This window comes from Lemur catta, chromosome 5 (assembly GCF_020740605.2).
Source record: "Lemur catta isolate mLemCat1 chromosome 5, mLemCat1.pri, whole genome shotgun sequence".
Taxonomy (NCBI): domain Eukaryota; kingdom Metazoa; phylum Chordata; class Mammalia; order Primates; family Lemuridae; genus Lemur; species Lemur catta.
The window spans coordinates 25,051,267-25,077,432 of NC_059132.1; the positions used below are offsets into that span (position 1 = coordinate 25,051,267).

A 26,166-nucleotide genomic window follows, 5' to 3' on the forward strand; every position below is an offset into this window, starting at 1 on the left:
TTATATTTATAACTTTTTTTTTTTCACTTGGCAATATTAGCCTGGACATTATCAAAACCTTAAAAAAATTTACACAAGAACTTTTTGGAATGTTTGATGTTTTTCATAATATAAAACTCTAGAAAAAAATTACAGGGATGGAGTTTTTAAATGAATGGGATCATACTTTGTTTTTTTGTTGTTTTTTTTTTATATTTTTTGAGACAGAGTCTCGCTTTGTTGCCTGGGCTAGAGTGAGTGCTGTGGCGTCAGCCTAGCTCACAACAACCTCAAACTCCTGGGCTCAAGTGATCCTCCTGCCTCAGCCTCCCGAGTAGCTGGGACTACAGGCCTGCACCACCATGCCCGGCTAATTTTTTCTATATATATTTTTAGTTGGCCGGATAATTTCTTTCTATTTTTAGTAGAAACGGGGTCTTGCTCTTGCTCAGGCTGGGGATCATACTTTGTATACTCATCTGTATTTTGCTTTTTTATTGTTTGTCTTCAGTATCTTTCCACATGAGCACACTCATAAACCTATTTTATTCTTTTTAATGATGACATAGGATTTCATTGAATGGAGGACCAAAACTGATTAATTTCCCTATTAATGGACATTTAGGTTTCTGATTTCTTGTTATTGCAAATAATGCTGCACTATAGGCTTTCACATAATCTTTAAACACATTTGCAAGTATTTCTGTAGGATTAATACCTAGAACTAGAGTTGCAAAGTCATAGGGCATATCTATTTAAAATGTTTTTAAATTTTGCCAGATTGTAACTCCTGCTCCACAGATACCTCCCCAAAGGCTGTCCCACTGTGCCTTTGTCTGCTGAGTAGCAGAGCATGAATATGTTTCCATGTATATTTACCATACTGTTTTTAATGGCTATGTGATATTACATTTTATGTGAATAATTAACTCTTAAAATTTTTTTTATAATGAAAAGTTGTCAAATGCACAGAGTAAAGAGAATAATATAATGAATACCCTTATACTCATCATTCAGATTCAACAATAATCAAAATACCATGATTAAACACCCCATATTGGTAGATATTTAGGTTGTTTCTATTTTTTCTTGTTTTTTCTTTTTCTTTTTTTGCTTCTACAAATACCACTGGATTGAATACATTTGTATTCTTTGAAAGCTGCCTCCTTTCAAAGGTCCTTCCATAGGGTCACCTCCTAGATCTAAATCCCTGAGTCAAAGGTAATTTGCATGTAACATGTGGATCTATAAAGGCAAATTGCCTTTGGCTTCTCTATAAGTTTATATCCCACCCCCTTGTTGAGAGGTCCTGTTTTCACAAGCTCTCACCAATGGCCTGATTATTGAGCTTGGACAAACTCTTTAAACCCAAGCTCTCTGTTTTTTCTTCCCCCAAACAGCTTTACTGAGATATAATTTACATACCACCCATTTGAAATATATAATTTGATGTTTTTTTAGTATATTTACAGAGTTGTGCAACCATCACCGTAATCTAATTTTAGAACATTTCCATTACTCCAAAAAGAAACTATTAGCAGTGTTAGGGGTTGAATTGCATCCCCCAAAATTCATATGCTGAAGTCCTAATCCACAGTACCTCAGAGTGACCTTATTTGGAAATTGAGTTGTTGTGGATGTAACTAGTTAAGATGAGGTCATACTGGAGGATGGCTGGCCCCTACTCCAATATGACTGATGTGCTTATAGAAAGGGGAGATTTGGACACAGACACATGCGTGGGGAGAATGCTATGTGAAGATTAGAGATGCGGCCATAAGCCAAGGAACTCAGAAGCTAGGAGAGAGGCCTGAGATACACCCTTCCTTGCACTTTCAGTGAGAGCATGATCCTGCTGACACCTTGATCTTGGAGTTTTAGCCTCCAGAGCTGTGTGATAATAAACTTCTGTTTCTTAAGTCACTTACTTTGTGACATTTTGTTAAGGCAGTCCTAGAAAACGAATACAATCAGTCATTCCCCATTCTCTGCCACCCTCCATCAGTCCCTCGAAACTGCTAATCTGCTGTCTCTAGATTTGCCTATTCTGGATATTTCATAGGAATGGAATTATACAATATGTAGTCTTTTGTGACTGGCATCTTTCACTTAGAGTATGTGTTTGAGGTTTACCTATCATGGTAGCACGTATCCATATTTCTTTTTATTGCTATATGTATTCCATTGTACGGATATAACTTATTTTGTCAATCCATTCATCGGTGGATAGATCTCCTGCCTTTCAAGCCTGAGCTAACTTTTCTCCATTCTACAAGTTTGTTTTTGGAGGATATTGATTGAGCACCTCTGTGTAAAGTCTGCTAGGTGCTGTGCGGAGTAGGGATGACAACAGGATTTCTTTGCCCTCTAGCAGATTATACTCCAGGGGAGAGAAAATGACATGCGAACAGCATAATGGAGAACAGATTACAAATTGTTAAAAGTAAAGTGTTGAGAAGGAAAGTGGAAAGGGCATTTGCGACTTGGGCATAGGGGAAACTTCCCTAAAGGGGGTTACTTGGAACTCTGTCTTGCAGAATGGGGGGTGGCTTTTGATGAGGAGAGGAGAAGAGATGGGTGGGAGAATGAGAAAGGAATTCAGACTGAGAAAACAGTGTATAAATATTTAGTCTGGATCAAGGGTAGCCCAAGCTGTAGGGCTAATAATCTCTTAGGAATTCAGTATTCCTAACTAGCCAAACCATTTGAATGCAGAAGAGTGACATGTTGAGGTTGGGGAAAGGGTTGCTTTTCCTTCCACAGCTGGGCTACCAGAAGATTTCAGTGGCGTGGAGCTCAATTTTTTTATCTTTCCTTTTTTGACTTTGAATTGTGTTTTCTCTTGCCTCAGATAAAACCATATGGTCAGGGAAGTAGGTGGGTTACTTCTAGGAAAGATGCTTAAAGTGCATTTTATTTTATTTTTTATGTATTTTATTTTTGAGACAGACTCTTGCCTTGTGACCCCAGTTAGAGTGCAGTGGCATGATCATAGCTGACAGCAGCCTCAAACTCCTGAGCTCAAGTGATCCTCCTGCCTCAGCTTCCCAAGTAGCTGGGACTATAGGCATGCACCACCATGCCTGGCTAATATTTTCTATTTTTAGTAGAGATGGGGTCTTGCCCTTGTTCAGTCTGGTCTTGAACTCCTGACCTGAAGAGATCCTTCCACCTCGGCCTCCCAGAGTGCTAGGATTACAGGCATGAGCCACCGTGCCCGGCCTAAAGTACACTTGAAAGCAAGGCTCTACTTCTATAGCTTGGATGAGAAGCAGCTTTTCCCCTCACCCCTCCCTACTGAAGAGAAATTTGGGCGGAGCTGGGTGGATGGAGGTGTACCTGGTGGGTGGAACCCATGGGTGGCAAAGGGCTGAGCACAGGCAGAGATGGCTTCTTCACAACTTGGCAAGGTGGGGGAGTCTCCTGAGAAGCAGGGCTGGTGGTGGGATGTGGGGGGATATACATGTGGATCCTACCTTCCCACCCTCTCTTTTCTCCCAGCTCCAAGGATGTGATCAGATTAAGCTCTTCTTCCAGGATCTCTTGAAATTGGAGGCTGTTTCCTACTCCCCAGCCTTCGTGCCTGGGCAGTGGAGCATGACTATCCTGGGGAGGCATCTATGAGAGGAGGAGGCTGACAAGGAGGCCTCTGGACTGATTCTATCCAGAAAATGAAACTTCATTTACATTTCACCCAGGGGATATTTTGATTTAAGAAAGTAAGCTTTATTTTCTCTGTTTAGAAGTCAGTGACATACACAGACCTTTGGCTGACCCATTGAATACTACATGAATAGGCTTTTGGGCACCCTGGGGCAAGTTATAGGTCTTCCTCAAACTCAACTGGGGGCAAGTATTGGGTCAGAGAATCCCTGGCTTTTCAGACAAGAGTCTCCAGTGTCCTGGGCTTGAACTCTGGAACACTCATGGAGGATTCTTAACTTTTTCTTTTTTTCTCTTCCTTCATTCAACAAATACTGTGAGTGCCAACTGTGTGGCAGGCCCTGCGATAGGTGCTGGGTGTTCCTGGGAGAAGCAGTGGCAAACAAAACACAGTCTCTGCCATCGTGGGGCTTAGAGCTTAGCGGAGAAGGCAGATAATTAACCAATTACAGTTCAACATGGGGTGTGCTAGGATGGAGGAAGTGGAGGGTCCTGCAGGAGCTTGGGGAAGGGGGGTTGGGGGTTCAGGAAGACTTCTGGGGGACGTGAAGGAAGGAAGAGTGTGGTGGTGGTGGAGGGTGTGGTAGAGTTGGCTTACACAGTAGCAGGAACAAAGCCCAAAGACAGGAGTAACATTGAAGATGAAAAATTCTCCATGGTTAGAACAGAGTGGCAAAAGAAAATGAGAGAAGAGGTTGGCGAGGTGGGCAGGGGTGAGTCCTCAAGAGGCCTTGTAACAGGTGCCTTAAAAAGCTTGGGCTTTTATCTCGAGGGCAATGGGAAGCAGATGAATACTTTAAGAGCCACGTAGTGACAGCATCCAAAATGCATTTTAGAAGGACTAATGTAGGGAAGAAGTAGCTAATCTGGAGAGGATGGATTCCAGAGATATTTATAGGGTGGAATCATGGAGACTGGGAAGTGGTTTGAACATGGGCTGAGGGACTGAATGGATTCAAGAGCCAGTCCAGGATTCCTCACTTAAATAAGCAGCACGATGGCATCTTAGTCCATTCTGTGCTGCTATAACAACTCCAGAGATTGGGTAATTTAGGAAAATAAATTTATTTCTCACAGTTCTGGAGCCTGGGAAATCCAGTACGGTGCTAGCATCATCCTACGGTGGCAGGCGGGAGGGCAGAAGAAAGCAAGAGCGAAAACCCGCAGCTTCAAGCCTTATTTATTTATTTATTTATTTATTTATTTTTTGAGACAGGGTCTCACTCTGTCCCCCAGGCTAGAGTGCAATGGCATCATCATAGCTCACTGCAACCTCAAACTCCCGGGCTCCAGCGATCCTCCTGCCTCAGCCTCCCAAGTAGGTGGCGTGTGCCACCATGCCCAGCTAAGTTTTCTATTTTTTGTAGAGATGGGGTCTCGCTCTTGCTCAGGCTGGTCTGGAACTCCTGGCCTCAAGCAATCCTCCTGCCTCGGCCTCCCAGAGTGTTCGGATTACAGACGTGAGCCACTGTGTCTGGCCATTCAAGCCTTTTTATCATCAGCGTTAAGTCCGTTCATGAGGGTAGAGCCCTCAAAACCCAAACACCTCCCATCAGGCCCTACCTCCCCACACTGTTGCACTGGGGATTAAGTTTTCAACACGTGCTTCTTGGGGGACACCTTCAAACCATAGCACTGGTGGTGCCAGTCCTTGGGGTTTGTCCTTAGCTTGTGATGGGACCTCGGATAAGCCACTGCTGTTTTCAGATCCTTAGTTTTCTCATTAGATGAGAGTAATAATCCCTAGTCACCAACTTTGCAGGGGATCCGCTGATAAAATCTAATGTGAAAAGCAGTGTCCTGTCCTCCTGTACTGTTTCCGTAGGCCTGGCGGGCCTAGCAGAAGCAAAATCTGTCCTCCCCTGTTATCTCTGTCTTCCCTCCTTATCTAACATTCCAAGCACTTGATCTCCTAGGAACTGGTGAGACTTCTGCCCATTCCAGCAGCTAAGGCCTCTCTGGGATTCTCAAACTGGCTGTTGTTGAGAACAATGATATCATTGAGTGGGTGGAGCTGGGCCAGTGGAAGGAGAAACGGGGTCTTTATGGCTTCTGCGCTTACGGCTCTTTTCCAGCCTCTTCCATAGCTCCCATGTATCCCCCTTTTCTCCTCCTTCCCCCTGAGGTTTTGGGTTTGCAGAAAACTGGCAGCCTCCACATTCTGCTCTTGCATCAGTCTCCCCGGAGAGAGGTCCAGATGGGCCAAGGGGCTATAATGGCTGCTTTATACCAAGCATGATGTCTGTCCCCGAGGCCCCCCTTCTGGGGAAGGGCGAGTCATGGAAAGGGATTCCTCCGGAGGGAAGTTGGAGTGCTACAGAAAGGGGTGATCTAAGTGTTGGGAGGGGGATGTCAGGCTCCTTGTGTTCAGGAAGCTGTTTATCTCCCGACTCACTGATGCTGGACTTGGGGCTTGGGTAAGAATGCAAGTGCCACACGGACCTGTCAGGTATGTGGCGATAGGAACATCACCGTGGAAAAGGAGGTAGCAATGTTGAGTGAGTATCTTTAGTTCTCAATCCCTAGGCTGGCCTTGCTCTTTGCCCTCAACACACACACAAACACATGCACACGCATGCACACATGTGTGCACATGCAAGCCTCTCCTCTACACCTGCGTAGGCAGCTTGGTAGGGGAAACTGGGAATTGGTTACCACTCTGGTTTGCAGCTGTTCTAGGAAGGAAGGAAGGAAGATGAGCTGTGAAACAGTGGCTTGCCTTCTGGGGACCAGGCAGTGACACCTGCCCTCTGTGTGGCCCGTCGGTGTTTGCCAAGTTCTGTCACGGATGACCTCCTCTAACCTTCATGGTGGGAGCTGCAGGTGCCAGGAGGAGGGCAGGAAACCCAGGCCTACCTCATTGGCTGCTGTACCTCCATCCCTGCACATGAGGCGTGCCAGCTTCCCGGTGCCATGTGCCCTGCAGTTTGTACCGTATTATGCTGCTTAATAAGCAATTATTGATGAGATTGCCCGAACATCCTTCCTTTCTGCCTTCTGGGAGTGTCTGGCTGGCCCAACTCTTGGATTATCTACTGCTGACATTTAGCTTTCACTAGTTACTGAGATGATAGGTTTAGAAACAAAATATAACTATGTGATGCTGGCTAAGTTGCTTTTGCTCTCTTTCAAACTCTTCATCTGCCCAAGTGAGGGACCACGTTGGGCAGAGAAGGTGGTATATAAAGATTGCTTAGTTGTAGTGGGCTTTGCAATTTACACACTGACCCCTGCCTCACCGCAAAAAAAGAAAAAAAAAATTTGGAAAGGATATGAGGCAGCATATAGAATGAGGAAAAAATTGAAGAATTAGGGTTTTAAAAGGTTGGGATCCAGGAATTAATAGTCCTTTCAGGTGCTACTACAGGGGTGACTCAGCCCCAGCCGTTTCCACACTGGTGTCACTCATCTAGAAATGCCAAGATGAGATCTGACTGTCCAGGCTTGTCATGCCAGTCATTTGGCCAGCTAAGGGCAGGGACCTTGGCTGACTCCAGGTGCCCGGGTGAGCCATGCAACGAGCGGAGAGTATTTCTTTACATGCACATTACTCTGCTGTCATCCCAAGAAGGTGGCAGGGATGCTGGGCAGGCTGGGACAACAGGTGTCCACTGTGATCTGAGTTCAGACATTCTTGACTTGTGCTTTGAATTGATCTGTGCTTTAGGATGCCAGGAAACATTGAGCACAATTTATAAAAGTTCCTGGGATATTTATTTAATCAGAGGCTAAAAGGGACTCAGCACCTACATTTAGCAAGTTGGTTTGTGGTCTTCATCTGCCTGTTTTATGGTTGGTTGGTTGTTTGTGTTTTAGGGGCTGGTCCACCTATTCCCTTCTTTCTAAGCATAGTCTCACAGGTCCGGTGATCTCAGAGGGCCCTTTTCTTCCCTTGTCCTGTGTCTCATCCACACAGTTTATTTTGTAATGTGACTGTTTCCTCCTACCCCTAGCCCTGGCCCTTCCCTTCAGGTTATCTGTGGTATCAGCTAATCTGATGAACACTGGTTATTTACCAAAAACCGGCGGTTGCTAAAGAGGGTGTTGTCAGGCAATATTTTTGCTGTAAAATGTTTCTCAGAAATACTAAACAATAGCTCCCCATTTCTCTGAACTGTTCTTGTCCAGTTCCAATAAACATCCATAATGGGCTATTCAGGATGCTGTGGAGCAAACCTGTGAGCAATTCTTAGGGGAGTCACAGGGTGACCCTCTCAGATCCCTGCCAGTTAAGCTACCTGAGTCCAAGAAGTCTGCCCTGTTTGTACAGAGAGGTCACTCATCCTCGTAGTATAGAGGCAGCCAAGAGGGAGGCAAGAAGATTAAATAAAGACCCTAATGGCCAAAGGAGCACATGGTGCTTATCCAAACATCCTTTGGTATATGATATAAAAGCAAGACACAGGACGAGGAGCTGGTAGGAAGGGTGCCAGGTCTTGTGGGCACTGGGAGAAGACGTCATGGGAAGCAGTTGGTGAAAAGGAGTGTTGATTTAATGCATTGTTTGGAAACTTCCTTCATATGAGGTTAAAGAAAACATACCCAGTAGCTTTGGCTTTTTGCCAGACTTGTGGGTGGCGCCATCTTGCTTTCGTAGTGTTGCTTCCAAAGCTGGTCCTCCAGCAACAATTATGTTTGTGTAAGTGAGTTCTTGGGGTAGGAGTCCTTTATTATAGGAACAGCCTTTAAAGTTTCCCTTTTCTTGGCCTTGTCCTTTTTCCCTGGAAAAGGAATGCCTCTGCTTGTGGGCCCCTAGACTGATCAATCCCTTATTTGGCTTTGGGGCCATGGCTTTGGCATGTTGGTTTGTTTCCATTCCTTTGGAGTCAGAGGTGGAATGAGCATGATTTGGAAATCTCAGTCCTGAAACAGCTCTAGCTGTCTCTCCTCCCCTTTTCTTTCACCATCTTCCAAAACAAAAGAAAAAAAAAAACCCAATACTTGCTGAATTTTGTTTTTTTGACCCAAATATGGACTGGCATAGGCCATTACATTAAAATAGCACTCTCTTCTTTTCAAAGACACTTCCCAGTGCCTGCCTGTCCTGGGCCTCACCATTTCCATTTGATAGAAACAGAAACTGAGGCTGAGTAGTTTGTGATGTGCACCATATCACTTAGCTAGTTAAAAAAATATTAATATCAAAATGTACAAACATACCCAAGAAAAGAGAGACTAGTATTATGAACCCATTATCTAGATTTGACAGTTATCAAGATTTTGCCACATGTGTTCATAGCTAGTGCTGGAGAAAATGACAATGACATTTGTAGAACGCAAACACTTTCTACTTTACAAAGAATTCTTCCACATGTGTTCATTTTGTCTAACAAAGTTACACAGTCTTGCTTGATGTGCCACTAACATCTCATAGCAGTCCCACGAAGTCGATTCTATCATTCTCTCTGTTTTATAGACGAGAAAACCCAGGCACAGAGAGGTTATTGACTTGCCCAAAGTCACACAACTTGTAAGTTGTCAGAGCTGGAATTTCAACATATTTTCTTATTTGAGCCTCTCAACATTGCCGTGAGGTGGTCATTATGACTCTTGCCTGTTTTGCAGTCTAGGAAATGGAGGGGGTTTAGGTGGCTCAAGTGAAAACACTTCCTTACAAATACATTGTGAGCGCTTACGGAAGGTTTATTTACCTACTTAATGGGGGAACCAGCAAGATGGTAAAACTGGTTTAAAATTGGATAAGGGAAACTAAGGGTGTGTGTGTATTTAACAGTGAAAAAAGGAATGCTGAGATAAGATTGCTAAATTACATACAAAACTTGGTGATATCCTAGAGGCAATAAAACCAAAGCCTTTGGGGTTATCCTTTCTGCTACATGGAAGTATTTGCATTTCTCTTGTATCTTATTCAGTGTTTACAAGTTAACATCTGATTTTACGAGTGGTACAAGAGTGCCCTAATTAATTGTAAGTAGTAAGTCTTTCAAAGCTGCCTTCCTCCCGTGGAGTCCGGAGAACCCTAGACAGGCCTCTTTGAGTCTAAGGCCTGACACTGCTTTTGTGTGACATTGAAAGGAACCACAGTCATCTTTTGCCTTATTTCCGGGGTTTGGAAGGACAGTTGCCTGGTGCAGCTGGTACTCAAACCAAAGTATTCTGAGCCCAGACTTTCCCTCCATGCTGTGCTGGTATCAACATATTTATATTTGGAGGGTGATTAGAGGGCTAGAAATGGGAAAAAGAATATAAAATGTTAAAGTTGATCAAATGTAGAAATTCCCAGAGACTGAAAAAGTATCACCTGGAAAAACTATTAAAAATACGGATTTTTTGTTTTTTTTTAGTTCTTCTCTGGAGAATGTACTTCTTAGTTGGGCTGGGATGGGGGCCTGGGATTTTATATTTTTTCATAGATTTTCTGGGTGTTGTGCAGTTCCTGGGCTAAGTCCCCTATGATGACATTAAGAGTGACGTTATCTCTAACACAGGCAGGGTGAAGACCCTCCAAGTGAAATAAAAGAGGAGCAGCAAGCCTGTACCTCCCCAAGCATCATCAGGGTATAAATGCCCAGGTACTCTTGGAAGAACTAGAGGCAGCAAGACCTGGGAAAGGAGGCGTCAGTAAGAATAGCCACTGAAATGAGTGGCATGAGGCTTGCTTACGCTGACCTGTCTGTGTAGGTTGTTTTTCAAGGTAGTTTGGAAATTGTTTTCACTTTGTCTTTGTGGTTTTGCTTATCTGAAGCAGGAGGAAGAAGGGTTGAGCTCCCAGAAGATGTTTTGCAAATTTACATTAGCATTGCTGCTCCTCTCTCTGGAGAGGGAGTTTAAGAGAGGCATTTGAAATCTGTCTGAGGATAAATATAACAGTGCTTACAGTAGTTAGTTGTCCTGGGTTTGAAGGCTCCGAGCCTTAGAAAGATGGGTCAGAGCTGTTTTCGGAATGCAGGGTGCTTTGGGGGCCTGGCTGCTTGTGCAAACAGGCTTCTGTTCTTCTTCCTGGAGAGTGACCTGGTGTTTTGTGTCCAGTATTTAGGGGAAGCTTATTTTCTTAGGTGGGATTCTTCAGATGCAGGTTTTGCTCAAGAACTTGGGGGTCTGAGCGACCTGTGTTTTGCCCAACGTCAGCAGTGCGGTGCTGGCTGCCACTGATTGTCACGATGCTTCTGGGAGCATCTTGCTGCTCTCTGCCTGCCTGTGGGCTCCTGGGCACAGCGGACAGGGTGGAAGGCAGTAGGTTACAACAGAAATTGCTTTGCTGTCAAAGCTAGAAAAAGGAGGGGGCAGGATGGGAAATCTTGGATAGTCCTTCTCTCTTCCTGGATGCATCACTCGCAACTCATTTCCTGAAAATCCGAATGCAATCCCATGGTGAGAGACGGCTTCCTGCCGATGTGCTGAGCCAGCCCCTTGTGGGGGAGGAGATGAGAACAAGATGTGGTTGAGAAGGGACAGCTGGGGACCGGGTGGCCATATGGCCTCCTCTCTGAGGGGACAGCAGCACCTCTGCAGGTGGGCATGCATGGCCTAGCTTGAGGCAGTTGGAGAGTGGTTAAAACAGGTGGGGGCCCCAACTTTAGAGTTTCTATCTGACTAAGCAAGTCTAGGGTGGGGCCCGACGGGTTGCGTTTTTTAAGTAGTTTCTAGGTGATGCTGATGCTGTTGGTTCGGAAAGGGTGGGCAGGTGGAAGAGGAAGCAGATTGTTCTGTGTGGATTCAAAACCCAGAATGTAGGCCGTGGGTGCCAGGGGACAGAGAATTGGTTTTTAATTCAATGTAAGAACTTTAACCACTGTATGTGGTCAGAAATGGAGTGGGCCGTCTCAGGAGCTCTCTGTCCCTGAGGTGTCCAGTGTTGAAAGGCCATCTGGCAGATTCCTACGCTAGGTAGGAGGTTCATTCATTCGTTCGTGCATCTATTCACTCATTCGCTTTTTCACAGAATACACATGTGCTGCCTGCCTGCCAGGTGCCGGTAGCTGGGGAGAAGGCTTGAAAAACAACCGCGGTCCCCACCCACGGTCTAGTGGGTTTGGCTGTGTAATTTCTAGGGTCCCTTTCAGTGCTGAGGCTCCGAGAGTCCTCAGGGCAGATCCTTAGAATAAGAAGCTGCAGAAAAATTCTTATCTTCGGAGGACCTGTGGCGGAGGACTGGCAGGGATGTGACACCTCTAAGGCTCAGTTGGGATTGCTGTCTTTGCAGCATCTTAACGGCACTGCGTGAATGATTTTTTCCCCCCTGCTAAGACTCAGAAGAGGCTGAGAATGTATTTACCAGGAAATGGTAAATTTCCTGGTAGAGAGAAAATTTCCTGAGAGAAAATTCACATCACCCCACGGGCACCTGGGAGGGACCATTAAACTCTGAACCCCTGACCAGCCGGGCATTATGCAGCCTGGGAAGGCAGGCCAGGAAATGGGCTGGCAGGAACGAGCAAATTGCTTTTTACCACCTCTCTCCAGTGATGTCCTGGACAGTTAATGGCTGGGGAGAATTAGAGAAAACTCGAGAAATTCCACGAGTTTTTCTGGGTTCTTTCATCATAATCCCCGTTGAAAGCGGTAATGATAATCACTAACTTGTACTGAGCTCCGCTCTGTGCCAGGCATGGTGTTAAGCCTCTTGCATGCATTATTATGTCATTTGATTCTCGTGACAGCTCCATCAAGTCAGTGGGTATATTATCCTCATTTTTTGTGCAAGAGGAAACAAAGGTTTGGAGAGGTAAAGTAACTTACTCATGGCCATAGAGAGAGTAAATATCAGAGCTGGAATCAAAACCTCAGTCTTCCAGACTCCAGACCTTGCTCTAAGCTCCCAGTCACTGAACTACCCATTCATTCATTCATTCATTAGTTAAGTAATCCTTTCATCGAACAAATGTTAAGCACTGATATATACCAGCGAGCAAAACTGCTTGGCCTCTGCCCCCGTGGGGCTTACAGTTTATCTCCCACACACTCTTCCCTTGAACCCCTGGCCAGTTATCTCACAGCTATGACCAGCTAAGGAGAGAGAGAGAGAGAGAGACAGATTCTGGGAAGTTAGCTGCTGACCCAAAGTTTCCATGTGAATGAGAGTTTTTCTATGCAAGCTTTGCTTTATTTTTACATTTCCCTGTTGGGTTTCTTTTCTGCTTGTCCAGGGCTGCATGTTGAAGGCCTTGACATAATACAAGAGATCATTCTCGTGGCACTTAACCTTCTGACTGCATGCTGGGGGAGGAGGGACATCGGAGATTCAGGAGTTCTAGAACATACAGCTGGAAGTGACTCTAGGGTGACTCTAGAGACCCTCTGTGACGACCCTCTCTTGCTGGGAAGTCCCACTTCTTTCAAAACCAGTTGTCCCTACAGATTTGTTTGGCTTTCTGTGCTGGCCTCAGCCTACGTTTTCTTCTTTATAAAGGCAATTTTAACTTTGGCTTTCAGTTTTCAAAATACATATCTGATAATGGACTTGAAAGTCATCCAGTTTCAGAAATGTGTAACTTATATGGTGAATATCATCTGCAGTCCCCTGACATAATCAGCATCAACAACAGGCCTTTGTGTCTCTACCTGTTTTCAATGCACTTACTAGTGTGTACAATTATTAGTTTTTCATTAAAATAGACTTTTAAGATACATACTTTTCTGAAATTTACTGTTCCTATCTAACTCCATTTTAGACATCTTTCCATATTACCACATATAGATCCACATCATTCTTTTTTTTTTTTGTCAGACTCCAATTTCTAATGGTTTTTCATTATAAACGTTTTTGTACCTTGATCTTGAGTTTCTATAGATCAAATCTGCTTTTCATGTGGCTGAACTAGTTGAAACATCCATTTGGCTCTTTTACTTTTCTTAGAGAAATTCTTCTTTCCTAGAGAAATTCTAGGAACCTTGTTTGGTGTTGCCTGGACTTTGATGAGGGATTCTTAACCTCTACTTCAAGGGGTCTGTGACAAGACATAAAGCAATGTGCAAGTTTAGAAAAGAAAATGATGAATTTATTGGAAGGGTAACATACAGAACTACCAGGTCTCAGGAAATCCTGAACCACTAGGTCTCAGCAAGGACAGGCAAAGGCAGGGACAGAGGAACAGATGTGTCGCTTCCGTCTGTTCAGACCTTGCGACATCACTCCATTGGCTTAGCTTGGAACAAAGGCCACCCTTTGGCCAGGGCCAAGAAGGACACCATGATTGACAATCTCACCAAAACATCCATCAAGAAAGAGGGATTCTCTTAAAGAAAAATTGGTCTGCTGATACTAAAAATTGGTGAATGCAGTGCTGGAAAAACCAATCAAGGAGAGTCTGTAAACCCTGGAAAATTTTGCATGTGTTTACATGTGTATTTTCCCCAAACCCAGAAAAACATTATGATCATTGCTTTAGTTGCTATCAACTCCATCTATTAATAGTTGGAGTAATGATCCCAGTAAATATAAAATTAAAAACAGACTTCCTCTAGATTTCCTTTTTGTTCCTTAGCCCCTCGTGTCTGTGTCATCTCTTTTGCATGCAGATGCTTGGGATGGCCTTGCCTTGTGCAGTTAAAATCACCTGCTGCTGTTACCAGGAGGATGGAGCCCATTAACCAAAAATACAAATGTCTGTTTTTGTTTGCAGGCACCTTTTCGCTCCAGCCTACACGGAAACCCACTATACTCCAAGTGGTAACCCTCAAACCACCACGCTGAAATCAGAGGTGAGTTCAGGTCAGCAGATGCCTCTCCCGCCGCTGTCCTCTCCCGGGACCACTCCTCCCGGGACCGAGGAGAGTCTGGATGGAGGTGGTTCCTCCTCTCGAGGATTATTTCTCCTGTCCGAAGACCAAGGGAGCAAACAGGAGAAGCAAAATGTGTATTTTTTGTTGCATAAGTGCTCCCTCTCCTTTGCTAGCTAAAATGGCTAAACAAACAAACAGAATCTTTTAGGGTAATTACATCTGATTAAAATTGGTATGTGTCATCATGAAGCATACATTTTCTTTGCTTCATGTTAAGAACCCACACTTTAATAAAACTCTAAGTTAAATGAAAATTTACCCATAATCCCGTCATCTCACCCAACTAGATATTTGATCAGCCACCATCCCCCTTTTTAAATGGAAATACAAGGTTCATAGACTTTATAACCACTATGCATACAAATTTTGTCGTCTGCCTTTTTGATGTGATTTTTAAGTTATGAAGGTTTTCTTATTTTACTGATATCTTTAGACTGGACATTTTTCCCCTGAAAGTTGTTTTTGAGTGGGGCTGTTTGCACAAAGTCAAAGATTTGTCATTTGGAAAATGGTCTTTCAGATGGTTACATATGAGTTTGCTTTATCGCACCTCAGCGGTGCACGTTTAGGGCAGTGAATCACCCCATTTCGGGGTTTGCTAGCTCTTCCTACACCTGTTGGAATTTGTAGGCCCAGAGCAGTGGTTGTCACTAGAAGCTATGGCTCTGACACCCCACCCCAGAGGACACTTGGCAATGTTTGGGGACAGTTCTGATTGTCGTAACTGGGCTCAGGGGAAGCTACTGGCATTTAGTGGCAAGAAGCCAGGGATGCTGCCAAACATTCTACAGTGCATAGGACAGACCCTCCCCAACAGAGAATTATCCTGCTCCAGGTGCCACAGTGGCCAAGCTGGGGAGCCCTGGATTCAAGTCCTTTCTCAGAGCCTGCGCTGCTGAGGAGGGGTGAAGGAGAAGAGAAGGGGCACGTGGCCTGGGAGGTGTGTGGAGGGCAGCAGGAAAGGCACCCCGGCCTCAGGCTCCTGCAGCAGCTTCCCAGGGAACCCGAGATCCCACACGGCCCATTCTTCACGACATCCCTGCCAGAGTGCAGGTGTCTGACAAGACAGCGCCAGCCACTGTCATTAACAGCTCAGATAGGTCATCAGCTTACCCCTGGCTGGCGAAAGCGACACGGGACAGTTAAGGTTTGATAGAACCAGGCAGCTCAGGGGCTGGGTTCCAGGCTGGGTGTGAAGAGCAATGTCGCCTTCTGCACCAAGGCCTTCCTGGCTGGGCAGGGAGCTGGTGTGGCCGGCGCCTGGTCGAGCTGTCAGGCTGCGTCTTCTCCATGTCCCCTCATCTCCGGGGAGGCTGTCCAGCTGTGACTCCACACTCCTCAGTGCCCCTTGGTCAAAAGTTGTCCTCTCCTCTTGAGAGCTCTGTTCTCTGCCTCCAGGGGCGGGGGGTGTGCGTGGGGGGTGGTTCGGGCTTACCTAGAAAGCCTCTAGCCATTGCAACCTCGCAGAAACACCCTCCTCTGAGTTTGGCTCCTGCCACTTCTGTACCCTCAACTCAAGAATGGGTCTCAGTCCACAATTTGCCGTGAGCTCATGCTTCCTGCTATGAAAGCCGCCTTGGGGTGGCCCCATCAGGCGGAGAAGCCACGGAATGCAGTGACTTCATGACTGATCTGTGACTGGTTCTTTGTGCTCTCAGCTTGTGCATTAGGCAGAGATGTTGAAGGGCCTTTCAGAAACAGAGGAGTAGAAGGGAACTTCCTGCATCGCTCGTCCCCCTCCTTCCTGAAGGTCTTTGTTGACTGCACCAGGGGACACTCATTGTTTTCTGACTCCCCCGCTACTGCGCTCTTGCAAAGCCCCCACTCAAGCCCGTGGGGTTCTCAGTCGGTGTTTGATTTGGAAGCTGAGATCTCAGAGAGAAATGGGAATGGAATAAACCATTCAGCTGCACTTGACCCAAGTGTGGAGGGCTGCACTCTGCTGCCGAACTCGGCCTGGGGTAGCCGGAGTTCTGGGAACCTTATCAAGACTCATCAGGGAGGCCTCCAGGCTGCAGCCCTGATCTAGGTCAGGGCACTGGGGGACGGGCCTGTGAACGTGTTCCCGTGGAAAGAGTTACAGGGTTTGGGGTCTGAAGCCAGGCTTGCAGTCTTGGCTTTAACCAGCTCCGTGACCTTAAACAACCCTTTTGCCCACACTAGCATTGAGTTTCCTCACGTATAAAGTGGATATGCTGATACCTGACTCGCAGAGCTATAGAAGGGTAAGATGAATCACTGGCTTTTATGGGAATTCATAAACATCTCTTCCAACCCTACATGTTACAGATGAAGAAATTGAGAGAAGAGGAAAAGTAACTTGCTTAAGTTCAGATAACTAGGAGGGGACAAGGCTCAGACTAGAACTTGTCGCCTTTGTTGCTCAGGAAGCCGGGGGATGACGGAGCTCTGAGGAATCAAGTCCTCCCTTTGCCACTGCTGGGAGAGGAAGAGGATGGGGCAGGGGGCCAGGCTGCTGGGTTCCAGTCTCCACTTTGCTGTGTCACCTTCCGTTTCCCCCTTTGAAAGCATGAGCATAACATCTATCTCATAAGACTGGTCAGAGCTCAAGGAAAAAAGAGTCTGCCTATGTTGTCCATCCAGTGGTAAGAGCTGGACAGATGTTAGGTCTTAGCGGTGGTGACAGCAAGTGGCAGGCGTCATGATCACAGGGGATGATGTCTAGGAAAACCCTCTGTGGATGGTAAGGCATGTTACAGAATCAGTTGTTAGGCTACTGCAGAGAATACCCCGGCCGCAAACACTGTTAGCATCAATCCAAAGGTAGGAGGAGGTGCAGGGATTCTTCGCAGCCACCCTGGGACCCGAGTTTATTAGTGATGGTACCAGCATTTTAAAACTGTAGCTGACATGCAGTTTCTAAATTCCTTGACTCTGTCATTCCAGCGTCTATGAACCCCATGCCAGCCAGGCCGTCTTGTCCCGTGAATGACCCTGTGCTGTGGGGTTCATGGCCCCGCTGTTGAGTTCTGAGGACCAGGTTCGGGACTTGAGTGCTTCATGGTCAGCGTCTGAATCCCAGAGCCCAGGGGTAGGGAGAGGAGCCACGTGACAGGCGGGTGTTTGAAAGCAGATGGACTCCGGGCTGGAAGGGGTGGAAGGAGGGTTTTGCCTGCATCACCCTGTTTCCTAAGTGCTGGGGGTGTCCTCTGTCCCCAACACAAGGGCTTTCCTTTGTGCCCCTCTGAAGGGCGGGACTGGACTTGTCCAAAGTCCAGGAAACTTTGATGCAAAGGTAGGGTTGGCCCCTGTCCCTCCTGACTGCACAGGCTGGAAGGGGAAGGAGCCACCTCGCTGGCCGGTGGATTATCGCCGATGAAAGGATACCTTGGTCCGGAGAGTGAGCCCAAGTCGAGTGTCAGCTTGGCCTATATCCTCTGATCTGGCCGCTTGGCTCGGCCAGATAGGACATAGAATTGGCATGGTGGAGGCCGGGATTCAGCCCCTTGGTGGGCTTCTGGGTCCCTCGAGGCCACATGTGCCTTTGAGGAAGGCGGATTTAATGATACCGTGGTCACTAATGTTTACTGCCTGCCACTCTGGGCCAGATACTTTGAGTACAGCATCCTCGCAACCACTCTGTGAGGCAGAGGCTGGAGACGCAGAAGGTCAGAGAGAGGTTGTGGAACTGTTTACGTAGCTGGGAGGTGTGGGGGCTTAGATGTCAATCTGGCCTGGCTGTGCCACGATGCTCCAATTTAATTATTAGGCTGTACTCATGCTTAGAGCTGAGAGGGAGCTGGAGCCGGAGAACACAGACACATGGGTTAGCTGTCTGCTGGGTCACAGCCCAGGGGACAGAGCAACCACTGCAAGCAGCGTAGTCCTAGAGATGGACCCTTGGACTGTCACTGGTGCGGAGGCCTGAGCATTTATGCTTGGCCCTGCTCAGCCTCAGGGCATTGGAAAAGAGAAAGCTTCCATGTCCACAGCTGTGAGTTTACATCCTTCTTAAGATCTCTTTGGAACCTGACTCTACCCTGAGGATTTTACCTTCTGTCTGTTCTGACCATCTTATCTCTCTTGACCTATTTGGGAAGAAGCTTATAGGAATGTGTCTCTTCTTGTTACCCCTTGGTTTGTTGGGGACAGTCCTGGTTCTGCCCATCTGTCTGGTTTTGTACTTTGCACACTCAACTGTGGCTACCCTACTTATCCATCTGCCAGCACCTCAAACATTTATTTCAAGCCACTCCTTATGGTTTATAATTATATCCTCTTTTTTAATCTTCTTCTTTTCTTTTCTTTTTAGAGACAGGGTTTTCCTCTGTTGTGCAGGCTAGAGTGCAGTGGCATGATCATAGCTCACTGCAACCTCCAACTCCTGGCCAGTGATCCTCCTGCCTCAGTCTCCCCAAATGCTGGGATTATAGGCATGAGCCAGCATGCCCAGCCTGGAATTGTATCTTTGTTTGGCTTCCTAATTAATGACTGGCTCTCACAAGACCCTAGGCCCCACGGCCAAAGCTATGTCTCTATTTGCTCATTGTTGTGTCTCTGGGGCCTACCCCAGGGCCTGGCACGTGTTTGTGATCCACAGCTGGGTGGGGAAGAGCAGACAGCCGTGCGACACAATGACTAGAGAGCAGAGCAGACCTCATGGACGCAGGTGCCAAACCAAGCATGGCCCAGGTGTGGGGGGAGTCAGGGAAGGAAGGCTTCATGAGCTGGGGAAGAGATGGGGGTGTATTCATTTCCTTGGGCTGCTGTAACAAAGCACCATGAACTTGGAGGTTTAAAATAATAGAAATTTATTCTCTCACAGTTCTGGAGGCTAGAAGTCCAAAATCAAGGTGTGGGCAAGGGCTGTGCTCCATCCAAAGCCTCTAGGGAAGAGTCCTTCCTTGCCTCTTGTAGCTTCCGGCGGCTCCTGGCCATCCTGGGTGCTGCTTGGCTTGTAGCTCATCACTCGAGTCTCTGCCTCCATCTTCAAATGGCCTCTTCTCTTTCTGTGTGTCTCTCCATATTGTCTCTGTCTCTCTGTGTCTCTTCTTATGAAGGCATCAGTCACTGGATTTAGGACCTGCTCTAATCCAATATGACCTCATCATTGAATCACACCTGCAAAAACCCTATTTCCAAATAAAGTCACATTCTGAGGTTTTGGTGGATGTGGATTTTAGGGGGACACTACTCAACCCACAACAGGGGGTAACAAAGGTGACATTGGTGGGGAGCCAAGCTCTTTCACAAATCGCTGTTTCCTGTGGCTAACATCATGTCGTCAAAAGTGCTCTGAACTAGATCCGAAAGTCCTGGTTTCTCCAACTAGCAGGGAGACCTTTGGCAAATCTCTTTGCTCCCCTGAGCCTCAGCTTCCTTCTCTGTTCCGTGGAGATAATGACATCTGCCCTGCACCCCCCCCCAAGATTATTATAAGTATCAAATGAAACGGTGGCTGGGAAAGCTCTTTGCAGGTTGTAAGGTGCCGTAAGGTTGGAGTAGATATATGCTAAGCTGTGAATCATCCGTCACCTCCACGAGACGTTAGCATTGCCATGCTTATCAATGTTCTTTGGCCTGACCACTTCCTTTCTCCTTGCTAGGACCACTGCTTTTACCACGGCACGGTGAGGGAGGCAGAGCAGTCCAGCGTCACACTCAGCACCTGCCGGGGAATTAGGTAAGAGACCTTGCGGCTGCAGGGGGCACCTGGGACTCTCCCTGGGACAAGCAGGGCCAGCGCGAGGCAAGGGCCTTGGGAAGGAGTCCACTGAGAGTGTGTGGGCGCCAGCTCTGAGAAGGGCCAGGCCTGGGAGGGGCAAGGGAAATCCTAGATAATCCACAGATGCACCAGGATTTGTTTAACTTCCCTGATGAACTTGATGTTTTAAAGTACAGGTTTTATTATCATGTAGGTATGGTCAGGCCAACAAATCTGGAGACAAGTGCCATTGAAAAGATGGCCATACAGAAAGAGGAGGAGGCATGCTATGCCACACAGTGGGGACACACGGGGAAGCCCTGGGGCTGGTCAGGGCAGAGGGAGCCAGAAGTGTGGGCCAGAGCCCTTCTGTGGTTTCTGCAGGAAGGAGTGGGCGAGGCAGAGTAAGCAGGTTTAGGATTGGCTAGTTTAAATAATTTTAGCTTGCTCTGGGGCATAGGGCTTTCTGTCCTTGTTGTCCTGTACCAGTTCTGGGGTGATTGGGGGGGAGGATGGCCCAGAGGCCAAGGTCCCAATAAAGCAGATGGGTGGGGTGTGGGCTCTGGGTTGGTTGGCTTGTACGTGAAAGGCAAGGAAGCTGGAAAACTGTCTGCCATCTCTAGGGGCTGGCTAACCCTGGAAGGGGCAGGCCCTCCAGGATCAGCAAGACCCCAGATGTCAAAGCAACAGACAAAATAAGACACATGGTTAATGTACTCAACATTGATGAGTTTGAGCATTTAGTCACACTTCTCAGTCTTCTCTGATAGAAGTCCTTGTAGGTGGTTAAATAGGGAATGGACGGTTAGTGAACAGAGTCGGGGGAGGAAGGAGAGGCAAGGATAATTGTCAAGACGAGAAATCGACAGCAAAGTTCCAACCAGATGGCGGGTTCTAGAGTGACTCTTGCTTCTTCCAGCCAGACTCCCGGGTTTGAGCTAGTAGCAGTCTAACAGCTGGGTGTCTCGATGGTCTCATTTGTAAAATGTGGATAAAAGGAACATATGGCTGGTGTTGTGAGGATTCCAAGTGTTAATAGCTGTCTGACCTTAGAATGGCACTGCCACGTTGCCAGCACCCAGCGGCCTCCCAGGCCCCTGCTTCTCTAGCTGTGGTCTTAGATGGCAGCATCAGCTTTGCCTGGGAGCTTTTCCAAAATGCAGCATCTCATGCCCCCGCCCCCAGACCTCGTGGGTGCCAGTCCGCACTCTACCAAGACCCCCCAGCTGATCTGTATACATGTTCCAGTCTGTGCCTGAGAATGCATGTTCCTTGAGAAGATGAATTTTACCTTCAATATCTGTTTCCACCAGCCTGCCCCAGTGCCTTGCATATAGTAGCATCTACACTTGGATGCTGAAGTAATATTATTTATTTGGACCCCTCTCGTGCTTTTTTTTTTTTTTTTTTTTTTGGAAAAAGGATGATGATCTAAAACACCTGGATTCTAATTGCCTGTGTTTTGATTGCATGTATTATGTGTATCCGGCATGTTGGTAAACTGTCTCTATTAAGAAAAGGTAAAAGCCCTGATTTGTAGCATCTGCCAATATGCAGGTGAAGATACTCCCACCCAATTTCAAGCTACCATCATGATGTTCTGGAAGGCAGAATTGAAAAGATAGGCCCTTAACTGGCTCTTGTGAGCTGGTAGGAGGGGGCTCTACTGTGTACTCTTTGTCTCTTCATTGATTGATTCATTCATTCAATGATTGCTTCTTTCATTGGACAGATTAATATTGGGTACCTACCTTATGCCCGTGCCCTACGTAAGTGGAGAAAAACAGACATTGTAATTTTTGGAGCCCTCAGTTTCCTTATCTAAAATGTACATTGATGTTAGGCATGGTAGAAATTGTTATTTTAACTCTATAGCACTTTATAAACATGTGGGATTCTTACCATCTTCTAACAGTGAAACTAAGACTTGCCAGGCTCTTATACAAATCGAAGACCCCACACGCTGCAGGTCCCCCATGTCTGTTTATAAATTGGGCCACGTCTTCATCTGAAGGCTTTATGGTGAGTCGGCTGGAGGGGATTAGGCAGGAAACAGGCTTTGGCGGGGAGGCAGCAACAGACTGGCTCCCAAATCCCCCCACTAAAGCGACCCGGTTGAGCGAAGCCAACTGGCCTCGTGGTGGTATTTGCAGGCCCAGCCGCCACCACCTGCAGTCTGCCAGTAAACAAAGTTTTTCCCAAGGAGGAGGAAAGGGAACATGCAGGTGTGACCTGCTTCTCTCTGCCTCTTCCTCCATCTGCTCGGTCTGGAGCAGTGGGAACTTGGCTTGGCCTCTCGTAAATCATTCCAGCAGCGGTGCTGGCGGGGGAACTGGCTGAGTGTCCATGTGTTTCTGTTTTGCACGCTTCCTCTGGTGAGAGCCACTCGCCTGACTTTCCCAGCCCTCTCACTGCACACCTTAACAAACCAAGGCTGTGGGTGGATTGATTTAAGAGCCGGAGACTCATGCCAGATGGCTCCACTCGGACCCTGGAGAAGGAGCAGCTGCAGCAGCAGTGACGTTCAAACCCCTGTCGCCCCAACTCCAGTTGCCTCCCAAGGCTCATAAAGCACTGCTGCAATGGAAAATCTCCATAGCGATTGTTCTCTCCTGGAAACGTGCTCCTTGTGATTGGAGCAAATAGGTAGGATTTGCACCGAGTAGAATATTCAGGCTGATGATATGAAAAACAGGGAATTCACCTGAGCTTCTAGATGGTTTCTGGGCCCCCTTCTCTCGAAAGCAGTTCTTTAGGTTACTTAATTGAAGAAGTTATACACAATCATGGTAAGAACAGATTCAAATAGTACAAAAGGGTATACAGTGAAAGAAAGTTCTCTTTCTCACCCCAGATTCCTCTCCTTCCCAGGGACATCCATTGTTACCAGTTTCTTGTGTATCCTTTTAGAAATATCCCTCATGAAGAAGAACATAGATACGTAGTAAAATGCTTTGCAATCTTATTTGGTCCCGTGACCCCTTTGAGAATTGAGCAGAAGCTAATGACACTTATAAACTACACCAATAAAAAGACATGGGGATACCCTCTCATGGGGGGTTGCAAGTGTCCAGACCCCCCAGGCCTACCTCAGAGTAGGGACCCATCCTCTAAATGTGTACACAACTTCTGCCATGCACAAATGCTTTGCAAGCTAACACGTGGCATACATGTAAGGTGTGATGATTATTTGTGAAGAAATCTAGACAGTGCCAGGCTAAGGTGTCTCTAAGCCTGTGCATTCTGGAAAACGTATGTGTGTGTGTGTGTGTGTGTGTGTGCATGTACATGTGTGTGTCCCTAGCTCACTATCAGCAGCAGGGATACTTGATTGGTAAGTTATTTTTTTAAAAATTCTTATTAAAAGTTATCATTATATATAACTAATACAGGTTTAGTGTTAAACATTCAAATCATACAGGAATGTGTACGCTTAGAAAAGTGGAAGTTTTTTATCCTGTCCCACCCTGCCAACCAATCCCATTCCCGCTGGGGGTGTGCATAATTGTCTGATATATAGATTTCTTTTTATCCAAATGAGATTACCCTATCTATACAGTCCTGTAATTTTTTTCCAATTTGGCACTACGTTTTAGGTACAAATAGCTCTAACTCATTCTTTTAATGGTTGCATAGTATCTTATGTATTAATATAGATGTCTGGCAAGTTTAATTGTATAAGAAGTCTTTCAAAAGTATACAATAAATATCCATGGTGATCTATTTGATGGATCACCCTTATATCATAGCAGTCCTTTCCTCATTTAATTTTTTTGCTTGTTTTTACCTTGGCTGTGCTGATGCCTCCCTGGGACACGAGGAGACCCGGGGTCTGCCCCTGGCTCTCACATTAATGCAGTGGGTGAGCTTGGGCAAATTCCTTTCCTGGGGGGCTTTCCTCCCACCTGTAAAGCGAGAGTAGACCAGACTATCAAAAGGGCCCTCCGGTATGGGAAGCCCTGGGGTGCAGAGAGAATGAGCAGAGTCTCAGGAAGGTGGCGGCCGAGGGCAGAAGGAGGTGGCTCATCATATACATGCAGCCAACGCATAAGAAGTGGCATGTCCTTTTCCCCTCTGGATATCTTGCCTTCCTTCCGCAGAACAGATAATCAGTGCCACCTCTGTGTCAGGCACAGTGCAGATTAAGCCCTCTGAGGGCAGCACCATTAAGTTGTGACAAGTTTAAATTCTGGAGTCAGACAGTTCCTGGTTCGAAACCTGACTGGCTACTTCAGTTCTCTGGCCTCAGTCTTCTTACCTGTAAAATGGAAACAGCCATATCGATGTCACTGGTGGATTTACATTAGGTGACGGGTGCAAGCTCTTTGACGGCAGGGGCTTTGTTTTGAGCATGCTGTATCCCCAGTACCTAGAATAGCTCCTGTCACACAGTAGGTTCTCAATGCAGATGTGCTGAATGGCTATGGAATGAAACTCGGTGCACCTTGCTCTGTGTATGATACATGCTCAGTGACTGTTAGCTGTTGTTTTCAGATGTTGCTTTGGTTATTAGTAAACATCGCCTGTCACTTGAGTCGGTTATCATAGCGAGCCTGTGAGATTGGCAGTGTTAGTATGTGCCTGATCGCACAGCTAGCAGACAGCAGAGCCACATTTGGAATCCAGGTGTGTCTCGTTCCTGAGCCTGTACGCTCTGCCTGTGCCCGGCCACCCCAGCCCAGAGGGAGCCCATCACCTGTGGGCTCCTCTTCTCTCTTCTCTGCTGCCTTTGGAGTTCCCTGTAGCTCCTTTCCCATGGTGCAGATTGAAGGGAAGGGGACAGGAAAGACGGGTAACAGGGTGGTTACCTCTTAGGGCAGCTCTGGGTGTGGAGGAGGGATGTGTCCGTTGGGTTTAGCTCTGCATGGACAAGTTCCCAGGAAGCAGTTCTTGCCTAGTTCCTCGAAGGATGCATTTGGGTGAGTCCGTCAGTTATTCAGGGGTTAAACATGAATTGCCAGCCCACTGCCTGGCCTGGCCTGTTCCTTGGTACAGTTTTGTTTGTATCCAGCTCTCAAGGATGAGGAATAGGATGGAGAACAGAGCGGAGAAGAGCATGTGAGGTCCCGGGCACCCAGCCTCCTGCTGAGTTCTGCCTCTGCCCGTGCTAGCATTTAGCGAATTAGATCCACCAAGGCTCCTAGAAGGATAAACAACTGGTGGGTGCCCAGAAAAGGCAGCTAGAGGACTGCGGGTGGTGGCAGGGGAGGGCTCGTGGAATCATATTCTTAGAAATTCCTCCAGCAACAAAGCTGGGGTTCACTGTACAGTGCTGGGGCTTGTGCCAGCCTCTCCTCTGTCCCCAGGCAGTCTGGGAGGACTGCAGCTGTGACACAGGGTGAATTACCAAGGGCCACAGTAGAGGGAGGGAGGGGAGTGGTCACAGGATCCTGTTGATGGAAGGACCTTCAGTGTCCTTCTGAGCCTGCGTTTCTCAAACCATCATCTGCCTGCTCCCTGAAACCGTGTTGCTCGGGGCTTTGTGAGAGCAAGTTCCTGCTGCAGCGTGTGGGCTCCAGGCCCCAGTTCCTGAGTGTGGCTGTGCAGGGACTTACCCAGAGGACTTGTCCATGGTGTAGACATGCAGGCCTGCAGCATCGGGTCTTTCAGCTTGGGCCCAGACATCTGTATTTCTAATGCACTGTAGAATATTCTATTAGATGACTCCAATCCTAGAGATCGCTGACACCTAAGTTTAGACCTCCCTGATGGAGGCAGAGAGCACAGAGGTTAGCCAAAGCCGTGGGGGCCAGACCTTCAATCTTTGGCCCCAGATTCCCCAGGAGAGCTTATTATTTGATCTCTCTGATTCTCAGTTTCTGGATTTATAAAATGGGACCAATGATGGTATGTACTTTATTACATTGATGTGGGAATGAAATAAGAATAACGTTTGTAAGCACAGTGCCTGGCATTCAGTTAGCTCTCAGTAACTGACAGCTGAGGGTGAAAAGTGGGCCGAATGCCTCCTCTGCCTTGTCTCCCGGGAACTGAGCTCTGACGTCACACAGGCAGCTGGGTAGTGGTCAGTCACGCCTCAGAGGAGAGTTGCTGTCACCGTCACTGAGCCATCTGTAAACTGGGGCTACCTTTCTGATCCCCTCCACAGGGCTGTT

General features: G+C 46.9%; 1 protein-coding gene across 2 annotated transcripts in view; it reads left to right on the plus strand.

The window, feature by feature from the left end:
• ADAM19 (ADAM metallopeptidase domain 19) overlaps window positions 1-26,166 on the plus strand; it is an 82,811-nt gene that overhangs the window by 17,881 nt on the left and 38,764 nt on the right. For both annotated transcript variants that reach the window (XM_045551276.1, XM_045551277.1), the window contains 2 exons: window positions 14,226-14,304; window positions 19,953-20,029. In XM_045551276.1, coding sequence (XP_045407232.1) covers window positions 14,226-14,304; window positions 19,953-20,029 — 156 coding nt within the window. The remainder of the gene's footprint in view (window positions 1-14,225; window positions 14,305-19,952; window positions 20,030-26,166) is intronic.